The sequence below is a fragment of the Triturus cristatus genome, chromosome 3_1 (genome assembly GCF_964204655.1).
Source record: "Triturus cristatus chromosome 3_1, aTriCri1.1, whole genome shotgun sequence".
Taxonomy (NCBI): Eukaryota; Metazoa; Chordata; class Amphibia; order Caudata; family Salamandridae; genus Triturus; species Triturus cristatus.
In genome coordinates this window covers 520,712,423-520,734,795 of record NC_140583.1, presented here as the reverse complement: position 1 = coordinate 520,734,795, position 22,373 = coordinate 520,712,423, and the positions used below count along the sequence as shown (strand labels likewise).

General features: G+C 47.6%; 1 protein-coding gene across 4 annotated transcripts in view; it reads left to right on the top strand.

Moving 5' to 3' along the window:
• POLG (DNA polymerase gamma, catalytic subunit) overlaps window positions 1-22,373 on the top strand; it is an 862,381-nt gene that overhangs the window by 689,175 nt on the left and 150,833 nt on the right. For all 4 annotated transcript variants that reach the window (XM_085644442.1, XM_085644444.1, XM_085644443.1 and 1 more), the window contains one exon: window positions 3,079-3,201. In XM_085644442.1, coding sequence (XP_085500568.1) covers window positions 3,079-3,201 — 123 coding nt within the window. The remainder of the gene's footprint in view (window positions 1-3,078; window positions 3,202-22,373) is intronic.

Genomic DNA, 22,373 nt, shown 5'->3' with positions numbered 1-22,373 from the left:
AGCTCAGAACCATGAAGAATACTGACCATTGGTATGGACAAATAGGGCCCTGAAAGGGAAACAGCCATGACCCTACAAATCTGATCGCAGAGCAGGGAGGATGGTTCAGTAAGGAATCTGAGGCTAGATAGACTCTACCAGATAAGGCGGTACTGAAGTGGAGTAATTTGTGCATCTGATAGAGACTTCTAGCTGCAGGTTCCTAACTTTAGAATAGATGCCCATGCAGTACCTCCCTAGAGGTGGGTCTACGAAACACTCACACTAAAAAGTCCTGCAGGACTGAAAGGGCAAAGTGCCTGTCCCGATGGACCTGGCTCCTCAGTCAGTAGTGCTTGAGGAATGTTTGCAGAAAAGCCCATGTTGCTGTCTGGCAGATGTTAAGGACCATAACGTCTCATGCTAATGCAGTGGTCGCAGCCTTAGTTCTGAATGAATGACCATGCAAATGATCAGGGGGTTGCTTCTTGGCCAGCGCGTAGCTGATTTTAATGCAGAGTCTAATCCAACAGGAAATAGTGTGTTTCTATACAGCCTTCCTCTTCTAGGCCCCAACATGCCCCACGAAGAGTTGGTGGTCCACCCAGAACTCTTTGTGTGGTTAAGGTAGAACAACAACACTCTATTTGGGAGTACAGTTAGGAAGGAACATCAAAAAATAGAGTCCATGAAATCTTTCCTTCAGGTTTCAGTAACCTTTTATTTTTTTCTTATTTCAAATTTGCTGATTCTTCAACGAGTTGCTTCAATCGACAATACAAAATCGATTTGTAGATCACAGTTGCATTTTCTATAGATCAACAGCCTTTCTGCCTTCCCTTAGGACTTCATCAGGGCTTGTATTTTAGAGAGAAGAATTCTCTTCTTTTTCTAAACATCGAATACTTTGTGTCATAAATTTGCGGCGCGCAACCAGATATCTAAATTGATCTTTGAAATGGAAACGTCTCACACCTAATTCCTTATTAAGTCTCTTGAATTCCATCAATTCTTATTTCTCATAATTTCTTCAATACTCCTCTTTTCACTATGTTCAAAAGATAATCACTTGAAAATAATCAATTATTATTTTTCTGAAATCCTTCAGTCCTCCTCCTTTCACTAAGTTCAAAATCTTTCACTCTATCAATCTTATTTCACAGCGATCCTCTCTCTTGCCGCGGGCCCCATAAATCCCAAGCAGTCACTGCTTGGGATTTATCGGGCCCGCAGCAGGAGAGAGGATGTGAAATAAGATTGATAGAGTGAAAGATGAAGGACTGAAGGATTTCAGAAAAATAAAAAAAGGAAATTGGGGTCTCTAGGGTAGGGTGATGGCAGCGTGTAATTGTCCTGTTCATGGGAGCCCCTGCGCCGGGCTTGGACCAGGTCCCAAGCAGAACGTCTGTAAGGACTCCATTAAATGGAAGAAGAAGTTCTGAGGGGGTACCTCCCGGCTGAGCACCTTTGTCAAGACGTTAGTCTTGTCAAAGGTCACTGAAGGCAGGCTGAGGTTCAGGACTTTGCCCACCCTTCTCACCACCAAAGCAAAAGAGGCTCCCTCCATAGCCACGGTAGGATGAGAGACCATGCCAGTATCTGGGTAAGTGCCTTGTCCTCTGGTGTCCGCCAATTCGTCACACCAGTCCATGCTGGGCCCTAGCAGGCACATGCATCAAGAAAAGCTTTTGCGAGTCCTTAATTGCGAATATTAAGGAATCGCAATTAAGGACTCGCAAAAGCCTATGCATGTAGGAATCGCTATTAAAATAGCGATTCCTTAACATTCATTAATTGCGACTCACAAATTGCGAGTCGCAATTAATGAATGGCTTCCCATTCATTCCTATGGGCCTTCAGGCCCATAGGAATGCATTGGAGATTGCGGGAGCAATTTGCGAGTACCAGTAGGTACTCGCAAATTGCTCCCGCAATTTCTAGGGTGCAAGGGTGTCAAAATGACACCCTATTGCACCCATGTATTCGAATTCTGCACACATGTTGCATACACACATGCTCTAAGGGCATGTGTGTGCGCAACATGAAACTTAGAAAAATGCAAATAAGTGCATTTTTCTAAGTTTTAGCAAATTACCATGAAGTCCAGCTTCATGGTAATTTGCTCCCGCTAGTAGCGAAATCGCTATTTTTTAAACTTTAATGCATTGCATTTAAGGAATCTCAATTAGGGATTCCTTAAATGCAATCGCTATTTAAGGAATCGCTATTTTGAGATTCCTTAAATTGCGATTTTTGCATTTGGGATGATGCATCCCAAATGCAAAAATACCGGTCGCAAAGGGGCAGATTCTAAGAATCTGCCCGTTTGCGACCGGTTTTGTGGTTGATGCATGTGCCTGTAGGAGCTGGTATTCTTCCTGGTCCAGTGACTGCTTCCCTTCTAATCTTCCCCAAGCCCTAGCCTGTAGGAATAGGGCTTGCACGTTAGAGCTTGCACCGCTCCCTCAAGGCCTTGGGATGCATAAAATGCTAGTCGGCGCAGGTCTTCCCATCATGATCATGGTCAAGACACCAGAAGCAAAGAAGATGCGGATCCTTCACCGACATCTGTCGGTAAAAGCTGCTGCTGGGCTTGAAGCTAGCTCTCCTAGTGGACATCCCTGCAACACCAGGAGAAAGATCTAGAAAACTCAGAGAAAAGGTCAGTAAAAATGACACGGGGTAGCTCTCTCCGGATCTGTGCTGACTGGGGCAGAAAGGAAATAACTGACATCAGCTCACTGGTGCGATGCCTATAAAGGCACCACACACATCACTTCCGGCACAGACAATGCCACGCGGAGCCAAACGAAGCCACCTATCACGGCGCAGGGGCTCTGCTCCCAAAACATTTCTTTAGATTTAGTCTGACGCCTGGGGATAATTCTAAGATAAGGAATCTGCAGCTGAAGTCTCTATCAGATAACATGGTCTCAGTCTCATACCATGTCCTATGCTACAGTATGTGCGTGCCGTCAAATAACTTTTGTTAGGAATGCAGGTCTACAGTGCAGGAAAACTTTAGGTCACACCAAGTCTAATGACAATATTTGATCCGCAATGTTTTTCTGTTTATTTTACATGTCTTGCAATGCTTAGATACATTCTGTCGAACGAAGGTGAGTGGCTTGCGGAGCAAATGGGGATACCTTTGGAGAAGGCAGAAGATGGCTCGGTTTCGTTGCAGGATGTTAGGAAGATCCAGCGAGAGGCTGCCAAACGGTAAGAGGAAATTAGCTATACATCAAAGCTACAATGAATCCTAGCAGAGATTGCTTATTTTTCTCAAACACAGTTTAGCTTCTCAATTGTTCAATCAGTCATATCCATTCCTTCTCTCCTTAAGCAAAACATTTAAGAGTGAAACAATATAAGTTGTACACCAATGATAGCATGTGACATAGAACACTAAACTATTTTGAAAAGCAGTAAAAATCACACAAAATTCTCCTGGGCAACAGTGAAGGGTATAGTATAGTGAACACTCTTTAAAGGGGGCGCGTACATTTTGATGAAATGTTTATAGCAGTGGTTCTCAATCTTTACGCCATGGCTCCCTGGTGTGTCATCAAAGCTATCCAGGGGATCAGCGCACCAAGCACTTTATTGCAATTAATGTTGAAGGGTTTGTTGGCTTCAGTTAAACTAATTACACTTGAACGTGTGATGTTAATGATTTGTTAGTGACATGACTAAAGTTGGAAACGTAGTGCTTAATTGATGGCATGTCAAGGGAGATGACCTCCATATTTCACTGGATCCCCAAGTTCCAACACTCCTAGAGTAAGCAGAAGACATCTGATTTGTTTTGCTAGACTTATGGATAGTTTAGTTTTTTTCCAAATCCATTTTACACCATTGCAAGTTATCAGGAGAGTAAAGTTGTCCTGTCTCTTAAATGCACTATGTGTTAGGTATTGACATGTGTGCTTGGACCATCGGTACTTCCAGTACACATTTCTTCCAGTACACACACAGTTCCAGACAGGCCTGCTCCCTCCAAGAGCACAGTGAAGTAAAACACCATATACAGCATAATGGCAACATTTGGAAGCAAGAAAGATGGACGTTTAAAAAAAATTAATCAGAGCAATTTGTTTGGCTTGCTTTGAATTAGAGGCAATTTTAGGGAGGAGACCACTAACATGAAGCGGTATTTTGTTTAAAAAATCGCGAGTCACCCTGCTGAGAAGGGAGTTTTGGAACGTATGGCATGGGTAGAAATGGTAGCACATGGAAATATTCTTCAAGCGCAGAAACACTTTGGCAATGGGACCTACATTCATAGGGGTGCTATCTAGTACTGTAAGTAGAATAAAAAGTTTGAGAGGGTTCTCTAAAAAAGTTATGTGCAAAGAAGTGTAACTAGGAATATTTTATTAGAGGCGCCGCCTTAGTAATACGAAACACCCAGCGTATATGATTAGAATACCTTCATCCCAATTATTTTCAGGGAGAAAAATAGAAGTACTCTAGAGCTAGGGCTTACCGCCTCCAAAAAAAGTAACATAGTGGGGAGCCATGGCCAACGGGCAATAGGTAAAGGGTGCCGTGGGTCGAAAAAGTTAAGGAACCACTGGTTTATAGAGTTCACAGACTTATTTTACCATCCTTGGCTGGCAACAGTTCTGAACTCATTTTCTGTTGAGTGACTTTCAGGACAGGATTTGGTCTTTCTACCGGAAAAGGAACAGTTACTGTTTTTTTCTTCATAGTTTTATATAGCGCAAATTTGACCCGAAGGCATCCGGTATCAGAGCGCTTTACATGAGCAGCAGTTGCGTTACACAAGGACGCATTCAGTTTTGTTAGGCACGGGGAGATTAAGTGATTTGCCTAGAATCAAAGGATGTTGAGCGTCATTGCTGAGACTTGAACCCGGTTCCCCAGATTTCAGATTGACTGTCCTAGTCGTTAGGCCACATCCTCTCCTCTCCGGTAACGATCTTCTTGGTGGATACTCTGTACTCTGATACTCACCTGTTGTATAATCCGGCTGCAATAATGTTTGTATCTCTGGTATTGATTTTTGGTCATGGATGAACACGGATCATGCATGAGCGCCATGACCTAGGCCTGTCTCATGGTGATGCACTGTTGTTAGACTGGGAGGGGTGCACCAAGCACTACCCTCATAAGGGGCCTTCTTGCCCTTATCATTAGTTAAGTAACACAAGCGTGCTGGTAGAAGCATACACGTCAAGTGTTAGGTAGTGATCATACCTTTTTACCTTATTTGTCACTGAGTGATGCCTACAGGCCCACTCCTGTACAGGTCCGCTGTTGTGTACTTGACTCGCCATTTGCCTACATGGTGAGTGTTTAGCTCCTGACTGTGTGTGATACTTGCATGTGCCTGCTAGTATATATGTGTGCCTGTGCCTAGCACATAACATGGAGGCCTGTGGGTTCCATGTTTTAAAGCCCATGGTATGGAGAGGCTAGTGGAGGTGTGGACTGCAACCCCCAGATAGGAGATCTGGATTGCAGACATTCCTTGGGGCTGCGAATGGAACACTCATACTGTAGTGGAGCAGACCATCTTCTGTGCGCATCAAAGCTTTCTTTGATTGCCGGAAGAGTTACTGGTCAGTAGGGACTGGGCTCATTGTCAGGGTCTGTGTGTCTGATAATGTTGGCACCTCAGGACCAGGGAATCATGAAGGAGGGGACGGCTTGAAGGAGGGGACGGCACCGACAGACTGTGCCTTTGACGTAGGACAGGGCAGAGGAGAGGGCCCTTCAGTGTCGATACTCACAACAGGAATATCAAAGGACCAGACACTAAATCACATCTGTGTCTGGATTTGGACTTTAAAGGTGGGAGAATGAGTCGTACAAGTAGTCCAATAGCACTGTTCTGTAGCTGGGCTCAGCTGGAGAGAAGATCACCAAGACTTCTAATTGCTGGAACCAGGGCTATGGCCAAGGTGTGCTAGTCTCCCTGCTGGGTGAGGGGCTATCACCCAGGGCCTCAAGACCGCTTGACCTGAGCCTGGAGCGCCAGCGTTCTGTTTGCCTGCCAAGAGCAACAAATCCTGTGAGGAGGAGCAGAGCATCTGAAGAGAGCAAGTTCAGGCTGGGGTCCTGCTGAATGGATCGTGAAGTGTGAGACCCCTGGTCCAGTTGGGACCATTCCAAATTACGGGCTGTACTCCTACTCTTGCGAAAGATAGGGCTGTCAACCTGAGATAGGCAACCCCTGTGTGACAGGTGCCACCAGTGAAACTAGTGCCGTCACAGGTGTGGGTGCTAAAGTCAGTGACCACAGTGTTTCAGGAGGGGGCTACCATAAAGCTAGGATCCTCACCTGTGTGTGCGCTGAAGGAGTGCCAAGGAGGGGGCCACCATTAAGCTAGGGCCATCACCTGTATGAGCTCTAAAGTCAGGGACCTCCCTGTATACCAGGGGAGCAGCCACTGTGAAGATAAAGCTCTCACCTGTGTAAAGCTGAAGTTAGCGATCCCTGTGTGCCAGGAGGGGCCACAGTGTAGCTAGAGCTGTCGTTCTGGATGATTGTGCCAAGGATGCTGTGTAGAACACTTACTGATTACTGAGCCTTGAACAGTCAGTCTCCCCGGCATGGGAAAATTAGAATAACCAGTCATCTGAGATGAGCCGCAACCACCACCATCACCTTGGTGAAGACTTGAGGTGCTGATGTCAAACCAAATGGGAGTGCTGCAAACTTGTCATTGGTGGGACCGACCACAAAACACAGGCACTTCTGCTGCGACTGTAGAATTGGAATGTGGAAGTGCTCATCTTGCAAGTTGAATTACACCATCTAGTCTCTGTTTCCAACACCACCAGGATCTGAGCTAGAGTCAGCATCCTGAACTTCTCCTTCCGGACGTAGAGGCTCAGGACCCAGAGGTCTAGGATTGGACACAGACTTCTGTCCTTGTGAAGGAAGTACTGTGAATAGCATTGTTGCCCCATCTCATGCTCTGATATGATGTTAATTACACCACTCCCTTCAGCAGGAGCGTTATCGCCTCTTGTTACAAGATGGAGATATGTCTTTGGACAGGAGGAGGTGACGAGGGGAAGGGAGGGAGGAGCTTCTAGGAAGGACCCACTGATCCAAAGTAATTGCATTCCAAGCTGATAGAAAGGAGTATACCTGGCCTCCCACTGACTCTAGGTGTGCTAGGAGAAACACACTAGGTGTGTTTTCCTTGTGGGAGGGCATGAGGATGAGAAGGATGATGGCATTGCCTCTGGACCTACCTCTGTATTGTCTGACCAGAGAGTTTTGGGGCTGTTGTGCCTGTGACTGGAGAGACTGGTGCTGGCGAAAAGAAAATTCTCTGGAAAAGCTTTGAAAACAACCAAACTGCCTGTAGTCTTTGAGGCTGCTGGTGGCCTAAGGACCTGGGTGTAGCCTTGCTGGCCTTAAGGCGTTCTAATCCTGCAAATAAATGTGCACCATCAAAAGGAATGTCTAGAAGAGTGGCCTTTACATGTTAGGAAATACCCTGTGTGTGAAGCCAGGCACACCCATGGTACACAGCACTGAATACCCTGTGTCAAGATCAGATGTGGTAATGTGGTGTGAGGTGTTCTGTCTATACCTGATGGCCTCAGACAAGTCCACCACAATGTCTTGTGGAACATAAGGGTAACTAAGTGGACCATGTCCTGTATGGCCTCGGTGTATCTCGATAGCAGGTGGCATTCTGGAATTTCAGTAGCATACTTACAGAAGAAAAGACTTTCTAGTCCCAAGCCCCTGGTCGCTTCACTTCACTGCCAGCATTAGTCGACGGGAAAGTCCCTGATATTGTCCTGAAGAACAAGATGCTTAGATGACCAGGATCTCGGAATGATTTAACAGGAAGGGAAACTCCAGTGGGGCTGTCCGATGAATTCTCTCTACTAACCTATTCACTGCTGGTGCAGAGGCAGTCTTTTCTCACACCGCTAGGATGAGCTACAGACCCGCATCCTGAAAAGAAAGAAGGGGCTCCGAAGTTGGTGCTGAGGATCTCTGTAAGAACTTTGATTTTAACATCCACAGTGGGTAGTGGCGAATCAAGGACCTCTGCAGCTTTTTCACCACAGAGTGGAAAGACATTACTTTTGGGTTGGAAGGCCTGAAGGAAAATTGAGCTCCGTAGACCTATTTAATCTGTTGACGGAGTATATGCCCACCAATTGAGCTAGTTTTTCCATGTCCTCCCCTAATTCATAGAGATTAAGAGAGTCCGAATCGGAGCTAAAGAGCTCATGGATTCTTTGAATTTGGTGCATTTGCTTGTGACAGTACTCATTTTCCTCCAAGAGTCTCTGGACATCCCTCATGGACTTATGCTGAGTCAAAGGCTCAGTTGCAGGGAGTGGTGGCATCAAGTCCATCATTGGTGATCTCTAAGGTGGCACCGGCCGCAGTGCCAGTGGTCCAGGTGGAACAGCGTACCTTTGCGCCGGTGGAAAATAAATAACTGAAACAGCAGCAGGTGTCTCGGGGATGGCGCCAGGGCCAGAGGCATAAACATTGGTATGCCATATGGCTCCATGGAGCCTGAAGGCGTACCAGCAGGGGGACGTCACTTGGGGAAAAAGGCTGTGCATAGTATTATAAAATGCTGGAAAGTCTGGGTAAGCTGGAGTCACGCTAGATTAGAGCCTGGTGGCTCTGGGGCCGGCCCCAGCTATGGCGTTATAGAGTAGCGACGTTGTGGTGCCGCATGCGCTGACTCTACCAGTGTCCAACTCCAGCTTCGAGGTTTATGATCCTGTGGGTGTCAGAGGGCGTCGCAGAGACTTTTTTATGCTTTCATATATTCTGTTTTTTCTTCTTTCTGGAAAATGTTAAAGAACGTGACCTCAAATGGCCTCTCCCTTCATGTTGCATCTGAGCGATGCATAGTTTAGCCTCTTGTTCTTTATTTGTCATGGGTGCATGCTAAGACTTTATGGACAGGACCTGGCATCAAGATCTTACCCCAGACACCAGAGACAGATGGGAGTTTGTAATGAGCAACTGTCGCTCACAATCCCTACAAAGCTTAAAGCCTGAATGCTTCAGGGGAGACACTCTATCACTGCAACAAATGAATTTCTATGTGGAAACGCTCACATCAGCTCTCAGAGAGAATGAGCTCCTCATCCGCGTCAAAGACATGGCTGAAAAGGAACTGCCATTGTTGCAGTGGAGTCGGTGCTATATGGTTTTGGTGAGATTATCTGACATCATTTCCGGCATTAGTTTGAAGCCTGTACCATTTACTTGTGTCTTAGAGCTCTGAAGTTTCCAGATCCAGTCAGATATCTGGAAATATTCTACAAATGAGGAATCTGCAGGTAGAAGTATCCTTCAGAAGATGACAATACTGATCAAACCATTTTCATCATGGTTTGCATCTAGGAAAAAGATTAATTTTCCAAACAGTTTTGAGGACAGCTGTAAAGGGTTTTAGTATTGTGTTGGAATTTTAACAGCTTCATTGCAAAAACTCTGCGTAATGGCATCACGCAAAGAGATATGTCAGAATACCCAACAATGCTTACCATGTCACTGGACCAGGAAAAAAAACCTAGAGCTTATCTTAGAAAGGCCATGTCTACATGTATCCCTATGTCTTCAGCCATGCGCTCTAATGACTGGGTTTGCAGCAGAATATCTGTGAAAATCAGTCTTCAAAGTTATGTTCTCCTTGGATAAGGAACGCATTATATCTAAGCATTCCTTCTCAGGAACCTGCAAAAAACCTGATGTTGCAACCAATGTGTTGTGTCCTTACACAGAGGTTGACACAGGAAGCTAGGTAGGGTTTGATGACTTCTTTATTGGTCCCAGGTAATATGTACATCAGACCATTTGAGCTCTATTTCCAGCTATTACACCAGCCCCACCAGGAGCAGCCTCCCTGTTGCTCAACCCATCTCAAACTGTCACCACTCATCCACACAGGCACCCAGGCATTCCATTCATCACAGTCACACCAACATTTTGTCACCATCTCTCACTCTGGCTGAGCAGGTAGGAGACAGCTAGGCTGGGTAGTATTAAATAACACAGTGAGGATATAACACAATGGTATTTGAGTACCTCAGATTTTAATTTGCTTTGGTAAAGGAACGGGGCCCATTGTAATTATAAAGAGCTATCATCATTACTATCTAACGATGGCTTAAAAGGATCACACTTGGTAATTTAAGGTAGATTGTGATTGGTATATGAAGGACTAACTGATTCTGGTTAATCCAATATCTTTGAACAAATTTACACAAACATGTTAATATGTCGTCCAGCACCTGGTACTATTCAACGCTTTTCAAGATGCAACTAAATATATTGAATTGAAGCAGAGTTTAAGAATGCTGTTATATCAGATCCTACAGCTTCACATTCAGGGCAGGGCTCTTTACCTATCTCTTAAAGTATTCATTGGTGCTGTCATATAGTAACCACATTCAGTACATCTGAGAATCTAAGACCACCAATCAATTTCAGAATAGCTTATGGATCCTTCAGACCATATATTACTTTTAATAGGATGTTTTCTGGGACCGTCAAAAATAAGGAAAGTAGTTTGGATATTGAATGAATGTTAAGAGTGATAGTTCTGCCTGTTAATGCCAAATGTAGGAGACCCTTTTTTACCACATGCAGCACTGTGTCAGTTATGACTGTCACAATTTGCATTGTGAGCTCTTAATGTTTTCATTTGGAATCATGGTACCTAAGTTTTACACCTAGTTATGTTACACTTTAAAGTGGTGTTTACTTACCTGACAATACACCAGTTTTGACTAAATAACATTAATTTGCTAATGGATGCTAATGGTTATTTGTAATCCCGAATATGGCCATGACCATACAGCTTAGTTCAGGGTTTAGACAGGTACAATAAACCATCCTATGGAAGAGACTTCTGAAATGCAGATTCTGTACCTTCAAATACTTCCCAAGTGTTCAGACTGGATCTGGAAAATCTTGAGCAGTACTTCAGCGTGCCAGTAGGTGGCATCAACACCGTCTGCGCCGGATGTGACATGCATGGTGCCTATATAGGCGCCACCCCAGCACGCTGACATCAGTTCCTTTCTTTCCGCACCAACAGTCTCAGATCTGAAGAGCTACCTCTGTCATTATTAGATCAACATTTTCTCGACTTTTGTTAAGGTACTTTTTTCTAAATAGTTTCCAGTGTGATTGGGGCATATCACCTCCAAAACCTACGAGTTTGACAATTTGTTGTGAATTCCACTAATAGATCTCTGTGACTTATCCCCATTTGGTCTGTCTTTGGTGATTGGGGTCCAGTCACTACTCCAAATCCTGTCCGGACTGCTTGTCAATGCACCCAAAGGAGATTTGGGAGCAGTCGCTAAAGCTCCTTGCAGAGTGGCAACGCAAGCTCCCACATTATTCCTGCTCTCGAAGGCCGTCTCGGTCCTGTCACTCCTGCGACCGTTCATCATCCAAATCAAAATTGTTGCTGGTAAGTCTAAAAAGAAAAAGTAGTGGTCAAAGTCCACGGATGGAGCGCAGGACCCTTTCCCGCATTCCTTCACCACTGCTGGTGCCGACCCCCTCTCCGCGCCTTCCAGAGCGACTCATGTCAGCTTCAAATCTTCTAGCCCCAAGGAGCCGATAGGTGTCACATTTGGACTGCCGTTTGTCCGTCCTTCCCTGAAGCCGATTGGACCCCTCTGGATCTGCTCCCGGATCTGGTCCGACTCTGGCCCAAGCCCCATCTGCTGCCTGCACCAGGCACTGGTCCCTCAATGCTGTTGCCTACGTTCCCAATGCTGCGCAACAAAGGGGAAGCTAATGTCCTTTCCAGCTCAGAGACAGCACGGTGACTCCATCAGAGGTCGAGACTGGCGCTGATTGAACCATGACAACCCTTCAAACCAGATACAGATCCTCTATCCTTTGGTCTGCTTGAAGAGGATGCTGACTATGGGGCCTTTGACTCTCCTGATTACATAGCCCAACCCTTTCCAGAGGACAACTGGTATGAAGAGCTGGGTGACACCAGTGGTTTAGACACCTCATAAGATTCCGAGTTAGTTTCCCAACTCAGCTCGGCCATAAGCGTCCTTCTCCATGGTTATGAGGAGGGCGTTGGAGGCCTTTGGTCTCCCTCTCCTGTTTGTGGAGGTTAAGACAAATCTCTTAACTGAGGTGCTCCAACCGGGGCACGCCAGTGCAGAGCCTCTGTTCCCCATTTAATGTAGCCCTCACAGATGTACTCCTGGAGGCTTGGGACAGACTATGTTGGGGTCCCTATGAACCATCAGGTTGCTCGCTGTCACGTCCTCCCCAGGGCACCCCACATTTCTCACGCAGCAGCTCGCCCCCCAGAGTTTAGTGGTGCAGGCCTCAATGACCTGAGTAACCCTAGTTGTCTTCCCTACCAGCCCTCCAGAGAGGGAATCCAAAAGGTTAGAAACCTTGGGGAAGACTATCTTCTCTTCCATGAGTTTAGCCTTGCAGTCAGAAACTCAGCTTGCATTTTAGGTACACCCAATCTCTGTGGAAGTCAGCGGCACACGTACTACCTATGCTTTCCAGAGGAGGCTCGAGCAATCCTAACGCAAGCCAAGCTGGATGCTGCCAAGTTCACCTTCCACGGTGGTTTGGACACTACAGACTCCCATGGCAATGTGATGGACCCTACAGTGGCTCTTAGGCTCCATGCTTGGATGCGGCCAAATGGCTTTTGGGGGAATGTCTATGTAAGCCTTATAGACATGCTCATCGATGATTTTCACCTGTTCGTTCACAAAGCGGATGCTGCGCTCTACATTAGTTGTGTTACTGCTTGCTCCGTTGGATTATCCGTCACTCCACATCAACCACATTCCTTTCCCCCTTTCTGTTGCTGTTGGAGAGGGCTTCAGAATCGCAAGTACCAACCATACCCACAAGGCCGGCATCCTTCCCAGCCTTTTCATAGCAAAGGCTCCCACAGACCTCATGGTCAGCAAGTACACAGTGCAGCGTAGTTCTCTGCTCCCCCTGCTGCAGCCCCACCCAAACCTCTTTAGTATGCCCTCTGCTCCCCCTGCTGCAGCCCTACCCAAACCTCTTTAGTACGCCCTCTTTGGCGCACCACCATCTGGTAAGTGGAAGGATCCAGCACTTCTTACCGGAATGGCAGAAATTCATTGCAGACATGTAGGTGTCTCAAATTGTGCTGCGTGGTTACACCCTCTCATTCCTGGAAAGCCCACCATCCATGTCTTAATCAGTGCACTGGCTGTCAGAGGACCATCTGTCCTTGTTGCGCCAGGAGGTGCTGGCTTGTTTGGGCAAAGTAGCCCTCGAGAGGATGTAGACACCAGACATAGGTCGTGGTTGCTAATTCAGCTACCCTCTGGTGCCAAAAAAGGACGTAAGCCTACTCCCTATTTTAGACCTTCTCCCGGTCAATGCCTTTCTGAGAAAGAACAGGTTTAAAATGCTCACCCTTGCCTAGATTCTGTCTACCCTGGAGACGGGATGGTAGTGTTGGACCTGCAAGGCGTTTCAGATTCCCTTCTTGCAGGCTCACAGGCATTACCTGCAGTTCAAGCTGAGCACTGCGCATTTCCAATTTGATGTGCTCCACCTCGGCCTCACCTCTGGTGTTCAGGAAACTGATGGTGGTGGTTGCTGCTTATCTTCAGAGGTCAGATGTCCCAGCTTCCTCTACTTTGACGACTTACTACAGAAGGCAAGCTTGCCTCAGGCAGTTGTCACCCATCTCCAGACTTTGGTGAATCTTCTACTCTCTTTGGGGTTCACTATCAACATGTCGAGGTCACACCTGACTCCCTCTGAAAGTAGCTGGAACGCCAGGATATTTTCTTAGTCTTACAGCACCTGGTGTGATCTCGGAACCCCAGAGTGGACAAACTCAGCCACTGATGCCTTGCAGACCACGAATGGTGTCTACATCCAGAGGTGGTGCGAGGACTCTTCCAAGAATGGGGAGAACATTTGCTCAATTTGTTTACCACCGCCAAGAACGTGCACTGTCTCTTGCGCATTGGAGTTTCCAAAGTGACTCTCTGGGAGATGCATCCTGATTGGAGTAAAATTAGGGACTCCTGAAAACCTTTATGCCAATTCCACTCCTGCTCTGAGTCCTTAAAAAAACCAGGACCCAATAGGCCCAACTCACACCAGTGGGCCCAAACCCCTGGGCAGGAGCATCTGTCGTCTGATCAGGTTGCAACTTCTGGAGGATCTCCTGTCGCAGCAGCGGGACCGGTCCTGCATCCCTAACTGGGAACGTTCCATCTTCATGCTAGGCAAATCAGTCTTGACCCTGTGCCTCATGGGAACAGTCCAGCCCGAACTGCCAAGCCATGTCCTCCCTGGACTGGAAACAAGCATCCTAGAACCGGTTTCGGGGTTTCAGCCCTCAGCCAGGATAGCTTGATTCCAGTGGCATGGAGAGCACGGGACCCACGTCTGGGCATACCCGTCCCACTCGGGTGACAAATGCAAAAACAACAGTTGATGGACAGAATGCAGAACAAAGTCATACATTCACCCCAGTACAGAGATCTGGGCCTAAATCCATCGTTTTTTTTGCTCACCATGCCATTCCAGTTTGAACCCAGCCATATGCAAATCAGTCTTGACCCTGTGCTTCATGGGAACAGTCCAGTCCGAACTTCCAAGCCAGGTCCTCCCTGGACCGGAAATAAGCATCCTAGGACCGGTTTCGGGGTTTCACCCCTCTTCAGCCAGGATAGCTTGATTCCAGTGGCATGGAGAGCACGAGACCCACGTCTGGGCATACCCGTCCCACTCGGGGTGACAAATGCAAAAACAACAGTTGATGAACAGAATGCAGACCAATGTCCTACATTCACCCTAGTACAGAGATCTGGGCCTAAATCCATCTGTTAACAGCACATTTCCACTTTCTCCTTTCATTAAGCCCCAGTAGAACTTACATTTCGTTTTGCCTTTTTTGATGTGTTCCCCTTCAAACCCATGCATAACTATCCTGTCCACCTTCTCGCACTTTAGAAGGTCTTCTTGGTGGTCATCACATCAGCCCAGAGGGTGAGTGAGCTGCAATGCAAGCCCTCTCGGTTTAACCACCGTACACTATTGTCTACCAGGGCAGACTTGTTCTGCGAAAGCATGCCTCCTTTCTACCTAACGAGGTGACCCCATTTCACGTTTGTCAGACAGTCACCTTTCCGATGTTCCTTGCTCTCCCTCGCCCAGGAGGAGGAGCAGATTCACCATTTGGATCCAAAGAGAGCTCTAGGTTTTTATATCGATCATATCAAAGAAAGCCGGTTGGGCAATCAGTTTTTCATTGGATTCCCTGGAGGAAAGAAGGGCACAGCATTGCAAAAGACCATCTCTTGATAGAAAGTATGCTATATTAAATTCTGCTGCAGGTTGGTGAAGAAGCAGCCCCCAGAAGGTTGTTGTTTGCATTAGCTCTGCTTGTACACTCAAGATGGAAATGTGTTGTTGAACTGATTTGAGTCAGATATAGTAAAATGCAAATATATATATTTTTTCAATATGAAAATAAAATTCCCAAGCCTACATAGAAAAATCCAGGTACACCTATCTCGCAAAACCACACAAAAATGCTTACAAATGGAGTGACAAGACTGGAGGTATGGATTTTTAAAATTTAAGGCAAATAAAGCAAGGAAATAGTAAAATGTGCATTAAGGTCAATGCTTGTGGTAGACAAGGAACTAGGTGTGATTTCAGTCTGCCCGTGATGGTGCAGGTGTTGTATAAACTTTGTGCACCTGTCATAAGTATATCATGGGCATCGTTGCTTTTTGTTCTCAGTTCCTTGTAGTAGCCGAGATGCTACTCAGGGAGTGAGTCGTGCACGATAGCTTATCTGTATGTGATGTTTGGGCCAACACCACGCCTCGACGGATTGCGACGCCTGCCAACACCTCAAGCCGAAGTCCCGGCGGGAGCGCCGGATGAAGCTCCCTTCGACTCGCCTGTCCCGGTCGGAGTCCTCTCATCCTCCGGCCTCCTCATCGCTGGCAGGCCCCTCTGATTTCCAGTTGCGGTGTCGGTCGCCCTCTGTGGCTCGGAGACGTCGTTCGCCCCTTATGGGTATGTCGTGGTGCATGTCGTCGAGGTCCTCGACCTCACTTCTGTCTGTTGTCGGTGGCACTAGTTCCCGGAGCCCTCAGGACGTGCGACCCAGGGAGTCGCCCCTACCCTATCCGCCGTATCCGGGCACGGGGGCAACTCGGACCCAAATGGAGGCCTATGACGCAGCTCTGCAGGCCTCCCTTGGGTCCTCTCCCGTCCCTGGGGCGTCCTCGGGCCCTCCACTACTTACGGGGTCTCCGACGGACTTGCCGGTGGGTTCGCCCCAGGCACCAAATAAGCCCTTGCCCTCTAGAAACGACAGAGATATGGTGTCGTCAGGGTGCGGTCTCCCTCTACGACCCATAGCACCCCTGCCGTGCCGCATAGTCCCGTGGGGCTCCCTGTGGTGTCGCAGGTGGTTGCTGGTGCTCAAAGCCTTGCTTTGAGCACACCTCAGCCTTCCGGGCAGGCCGGGGTCGGCACCGTTCCGGCGCCATAAACTCGCCTTCCCGGCTCCGACTCCGCTTCTTACTTCTGAGTTGGAGCCTGTTGTGGTTGAGGCTGAGTCGGTGCGGCGCCGGAGGCTTGCCTCCCCGGCTCCGGCGCCATCCCCTTCTTCGGAAGCAGAGCTTGTAGTGGTGGACGTGCAATCGACGCCGGATGGGGCCGACTCAGCGCCGGATGGAGCCGAGTCGGCGCCGGATAAGGCAAGGTCGGCGCCAACCGAAGTTGTTTTGGCGCAGCATCGACGCCAGGTTGTTGACTGTTCTCCGGAAGCTTCTGGAGAGAGTTTGTCGTCGCCTTCACATCCGGCGACGCCGCATCTATCCTTGCCTGTGACCCCCTTAGAATTTGTGGACCCGGCAGGATCCCCGCCTCCTCAGCAGCCCCAAAAGGACCCCCATTCGTCAATGGGGCTCCCTTTCTTTGGGCATTGGTCACACCCTCAGTGTCTTTGTAGACTTAGTTTACAGCCCTCACCTACAGATGAGTTGCTGTCCCCTCCTTGGAGGGCTACCGAGGCCGGTGCGGCGTTTCTTAGAGTAGTCTCCTTGGCCGTTCGTGTTCTAAACATGCAGCCCCCTTCGGTCCCTTTGCCTGTGGACCCTCTGCTTGGTGTCCTTCACCATGGGTCGGGGAATGTGGAGCCGCTTCTGCCCTTTGAAGCTTCTCTTTATGACGCCCTTTTGGGCAGCTGGGCTCGGGCAGTTTCCCGTGATCCGGTGGCTTGTTCTGTCTTGGACCGCCACCGTCCTTCTCCACATGATCCAGTTTGCTTATTTGTTCACCCAGACTTGCAGGGGTTTGTTTTGCAAACTGCCTTCCCTTCCTTGCCTCAGTTAATGCTTCCTCCCTCCCGGGAGTCCAGATGGCTTGAGTCGTGGGGTCGTAACATCTTCGCCTCCACTAGTGCTGCCCTTTGTTCACTGAATACAGTGTGTGTCTTGGCTCGGTCTATCTCTGCCCTGTCGGGCTCTGCATAGTCTCTTCTTTTCGCATGTTCTGGGATGGTTACCCTCTCATTTAGCATCCTTTCGATGCATTATGCGTTTTGAGCTGGCAGTAAGCCTACTGTGGCAGTGTTCCACAGGTTGTTGTGTCTGGCCCTCTAACTGTCGTTTGCCCTAAGAGATGTTCCCCGTTGTTTGGGGTGTCCATACTCCAAGTGGGGTACTTGTATGCTATTATATAGCTTTGCTTTATGTCATGTGGGCCTAGAGATCCTTTGAGCTCTATGCGTCCCCTGGTGCTCTTATCTTGCCGTTGTACGGTGTTCGATGTTGTGACTTGGCGCTATCTTCTATACGTCATGGATCGTCTTGCTTATATGCCTCATTCTCCTCCTTGGGAGGTTTTCATGGTGTTTTTCACGCTTAAAATGTATATTCAGGTTGCCATGGATACTCTTCCCTATACATCTCCACCTTTCTTCGCTGCTGCGAGGTCTGGTCCTATGTCTTCATGGGTCAGGGAGCTTTTCAGGGCTGCACTTAGGATTGCCCTTGGTCTACGTGGCAGGGTGTCTTTCAGTACACTTAGGTGCAGTTTGTTGCTTTTCCTGCATCTTCGGGAATAGGGTCCCTTTTGCGTCCCACTACCTGGGGTGGATCCCCGGCTTTACACTGCTTCCTTCTTGGTGTTCAGATACTGAACGATATCTCTCTTTCTGGACGAGTGTTGATTTTTACTCCCAGTCGGAGGATGTGGTCTAGAATTCTGAGATTCTTTCCTACATTTATACGCCAATTGGTACTATGGTGCCTCTGCTGCCACTTCCTTCGGATGTGCCCCTTTCATTAGGTATCACCCTATACTATGCCGGCTGTGCCTGCGGGACAGCTCTTCTAATGTCAGTCGTCCTAGGGTCTGCACCCTGCATATCTGTATTTCGTGAGTTAGTTCTCACCTTAGTCTTCAAGCAGCCTGGTTGGGCAGTCCTATGCTTATTTTAGCTACGCCACCTTGTTGTCTCTGTGGCTGTCGGCTCTGTGCATGTTTCAGTGGTGGCCCGCATCAGCGTGCTTCAGATTGTTACTGTTCGCCCCTGTCCCCCCTTTGGTGCCTGGGTGTGCACTTGGCGTGTTTCTTGTTCCCGCCTGTCATTCTAGGACATTGCTCAGTTCCTACCTCTTGCCCTTTGGTTCCTGGCTGTAGCTTCGCCAGCCTTCCTTCCTTTGGTTGGTGTCCACATAGTGCGCCATTAAGCTGAGAGTGGTCCTTCTTCCGCCTTCGTTTGGGACTCTCTCTCTCTCTCTCTCTCTCTCTCTCTCTCTTTGTCTGGTATATAGCTGGTGCCGTTTCTACATCTCATTCTTATACGGGTATGGTGTAGCACCATTCTGGCATTTTTTGGGACGCCTTGCCTCCCGTTATCTTTTGCTCTTCCGAGCTAATTGGGTTGCTGTCTGGCTGTTCCGCCACAGCCTTCCCCATTGTCCATCACTCTGCTGCCGGCTCAGTGCTTGGGCACTTTCTAGACTAGGGGTCTCCAACCTTTTCTGTAGTGAGAGCTACTTCTGCTCAAGGAAAGTCTTCCTGAGCTACTAGCAAATGTTATAACTGTTAAATAGTGACTACAGTACACTATGACCACCCTAAGTAGGATTATCCGTAGTTACAACCCAAATATTCCAGGTGCCAGCAGAAATGCTGTGAAATCGTTGATTAATATGCTGCCACCTGACTTATGAAGTAACAACCAAATCTTGACATGCCCTACTGCACAAAGGACATAAGTACAGCAGTAAGTCTCCACAGCCCAGCTTGAATTATCATTCATTTGTTTCTGAAAATGCACATTTTTGTATCAAATACCACTTTCCACTGTTGGCAAACAAACTCAATTTTCCAGAAGAAAACCCAGAGACTGTATATCAGTCATGACCATTATTATGCCAGGAATAGGTAAATGTAGGCCAGTCATGCTCCTAGTATGTCAATGATGGCTGCTAGTATACCACAAATACCCAAAATAGCAAAGGATGACCATTACTATGCCATTGCCACTATTATGCCAGGAACCGGTCCAATTATGTCATACACATTTGGTGGTCCTTGACACCAGGGGTAGCTTTAAGGAAGCAATAGTGTTTAATATGGACACACATAAATGCTGATAAGTCTTTGTTTTCTATGGTCTGGATCGAGCCCTCTTCTCCTCAGGTCTTTTGCTGATAATGCACCCAACTGACACATTTTCACTCTGACTGCGGCAGTCCCACAATTTGGTGGTTCATCACGGATTACTGCTTCAGTTACTACTGCCGTACTTCTTTTACACTGTTCACACACATGTTGTGACTGATAAAGCAGGGACTACAACATGGCCAATCTCCTTGTGGCTTAGTCATATTGAGATCAGATACAGACTGACTACAGTGTTAGTATGCGTTACTGCCCTAGATTTGGCTGGCCGTCACTCTAAGGGTCTTGAGATGAGCAGTGCTGCCTTCTTTAATAGGCACCTAATCTCTGAATTTTATACTGGGCTTGACTTCACTTCTGAGAGCTACTTTGAAGGTACTGGCGAGCTACCAGTAGCTCCAGAGCTACTTGTTGGAGACCCCTGTTCTAGACCCACCTTCCCCCCCCCGGGGTATGGCTGTGGTATCTATTCTAAGTTAAGGAATCTGTGGCTAGATGTCTCTATTAGATGTACGAGTTACTTACCTTCGGTAACGATGTATCTGGTAGAGACGTTGTCTAGCCGCAGATTCCTTAACACCCACCCATCCTCCCCGTTCTGCGAGGACCTTGCCAGGTGGGTTTCTCCGGTTTGCCTTATTTCAGTTGGCGCTGGTCTTCATTCAGGGTGTTCAATTGGTGCAACCCTTTTATGATTTACAATATGCAGCCACCTTCCTCCAGGTGGCTTCTCTTCCTGTAGAGCGGTGCTTATTGCTTTGCCTTCTCCGGGAGATTCTTCCTTTTCTCTGCATTCCTCCACCCTGGTTATTCCGGTGTGGGATCTTCTCCTATTGCTTTCCCTCCCTCACGCCTCCTCTTTCAACTTGGGGATCTTGTCTCCTGTTCAGTCGTCCTTTTGGGATCTGCTGGGCTGTGTTTCAGCTTTCCATTGCTATTGGGGAAGTGCCATTCTTGTAATGCCTTCTCGCAGTAGATTGTTGTTCTTCCTGTGCTCCGCCATTGTTGGCCGACACAGTTCTACTTTGTAATAACAGTCTGTCTTTGTCTGTCGGGATATTCTTCCCTTGTTACTCAGCCTCTGGGGAGGATCCCCACTTCCATTTGCGGGGTTGTTTCTTAGAGCGTTGTTCTATCCTTTACTTTTTGGTTTGCAAATAGACAGTGTCTGATACTGTCCTTTATGATGGTGTTATGCACCATCCGATTTCTTTGCCTTACGGATTTTTTCTCCTTCGCACACTGATCCCATACTTTCACAGTTTTGTTGGTGGCTCCACGCTGTGCCGCAGAAATGTTTCTCCGAAGAAAACTGCCGTCAGCGCACCGGCAGGGACTTATATGACCTCGCTGACGTCGCGTACGTGGACGAAGTCAGGGTGGGGTCGTGTGGCGCCGTCCCCAGGCACGCAGAGGTGCTGCTGCAAAACTTTTCCAGATCCAGTCTGACGCCTGGGGATATTCTAAGTTAAGGAATCTGAGGCTAGACAACGTCTCTGCCAGATACATCATTACCGAAGGTAAGTAACTCGTACAACACTTTGCAATAAATAAATTACAATATGCAGTATGATCATTGCAATGGCTGTAATTCATCTTGTATATCAATCACACACATCAGGCTGGGACCAGAGCTAATTTTATCTTCACTTTAGCAATATAGTCCCCAGTGCAGGCCATAGATGCTCTTGTTTTTATCACAGCAGTTTTCTCTGCTTCCTTCTCAGACTGAAGTGACATGACTGCTTTTCCCAGCATCTGTCTCTACAGGAGGTGACACCACTTGGTTCGCCCACCACTGTCTTTAAAAGAAGATGCCAGGCAAACAGACCTCTTTCCCCTGCAACCATCTCCTCCTACCTTTCTAGCTGACACCATTTTGTTCACATTGGCACCTCCAGATCACAAACGATCCATGTTACCTGTGCAGTCCCACAAGGTTCCATCCTGTCTCCTGTCATTGTTAACCTTTGTTGCTTTGGAGCCACTTTGTGCTATGCTGACAGATAACAGCATCAAGATTCACCAATATGGTAATGATAAACAACTCTACAAGTCTCCGATAGTTTCAGACACCCAATCCCTCAAACACTGCTTGAACTTCACTAGGGCCTGAATGCCCAGTGTCTACGTGAAGCTCAACCCAACACAGAAGGAATTCCTGTAAATTGCCAAGATAGCATACAAGCCTGGCTCAGTGACTTGAACCACAATGGTGTCAAACACCAACTTTCACCAAATGCCATGTCACTTGGATTCACCCTGGACACCACCCTCACACTCAAGGAACACAGTCCCAAAATAACGAAGATGGCCTGGCATCAGCTCTCGCTGTTAAAGAAAGTGACCTCAGAACTACTGTTCAAGATCTTATACTGTCACATCTGGGTGATGGTAATGCCCTACTCCATGGCCACCCTGACTACACACGGGCACCCCTCGGAGCATCCTACAGCCACAGCACGTCTCATCCAGGGTCTGAAGAAATATAATCACAACACCCCTAGCCTGATGTAACTCAGTTGACTACCCTTGCCTGCCCGCACCATCTTCAAAACTAGCTGCATAATTTACAAAGCCATCATGTCCAGCACCCCTGCTTATCTTGCAGACAAGCTTGCCATATCTGGTGGTTCTCTTACTTTTTATTGATATATGTTTGATGTAGTATACATTGCGTTTTTCATGAAGCCTGTTGTGTCTA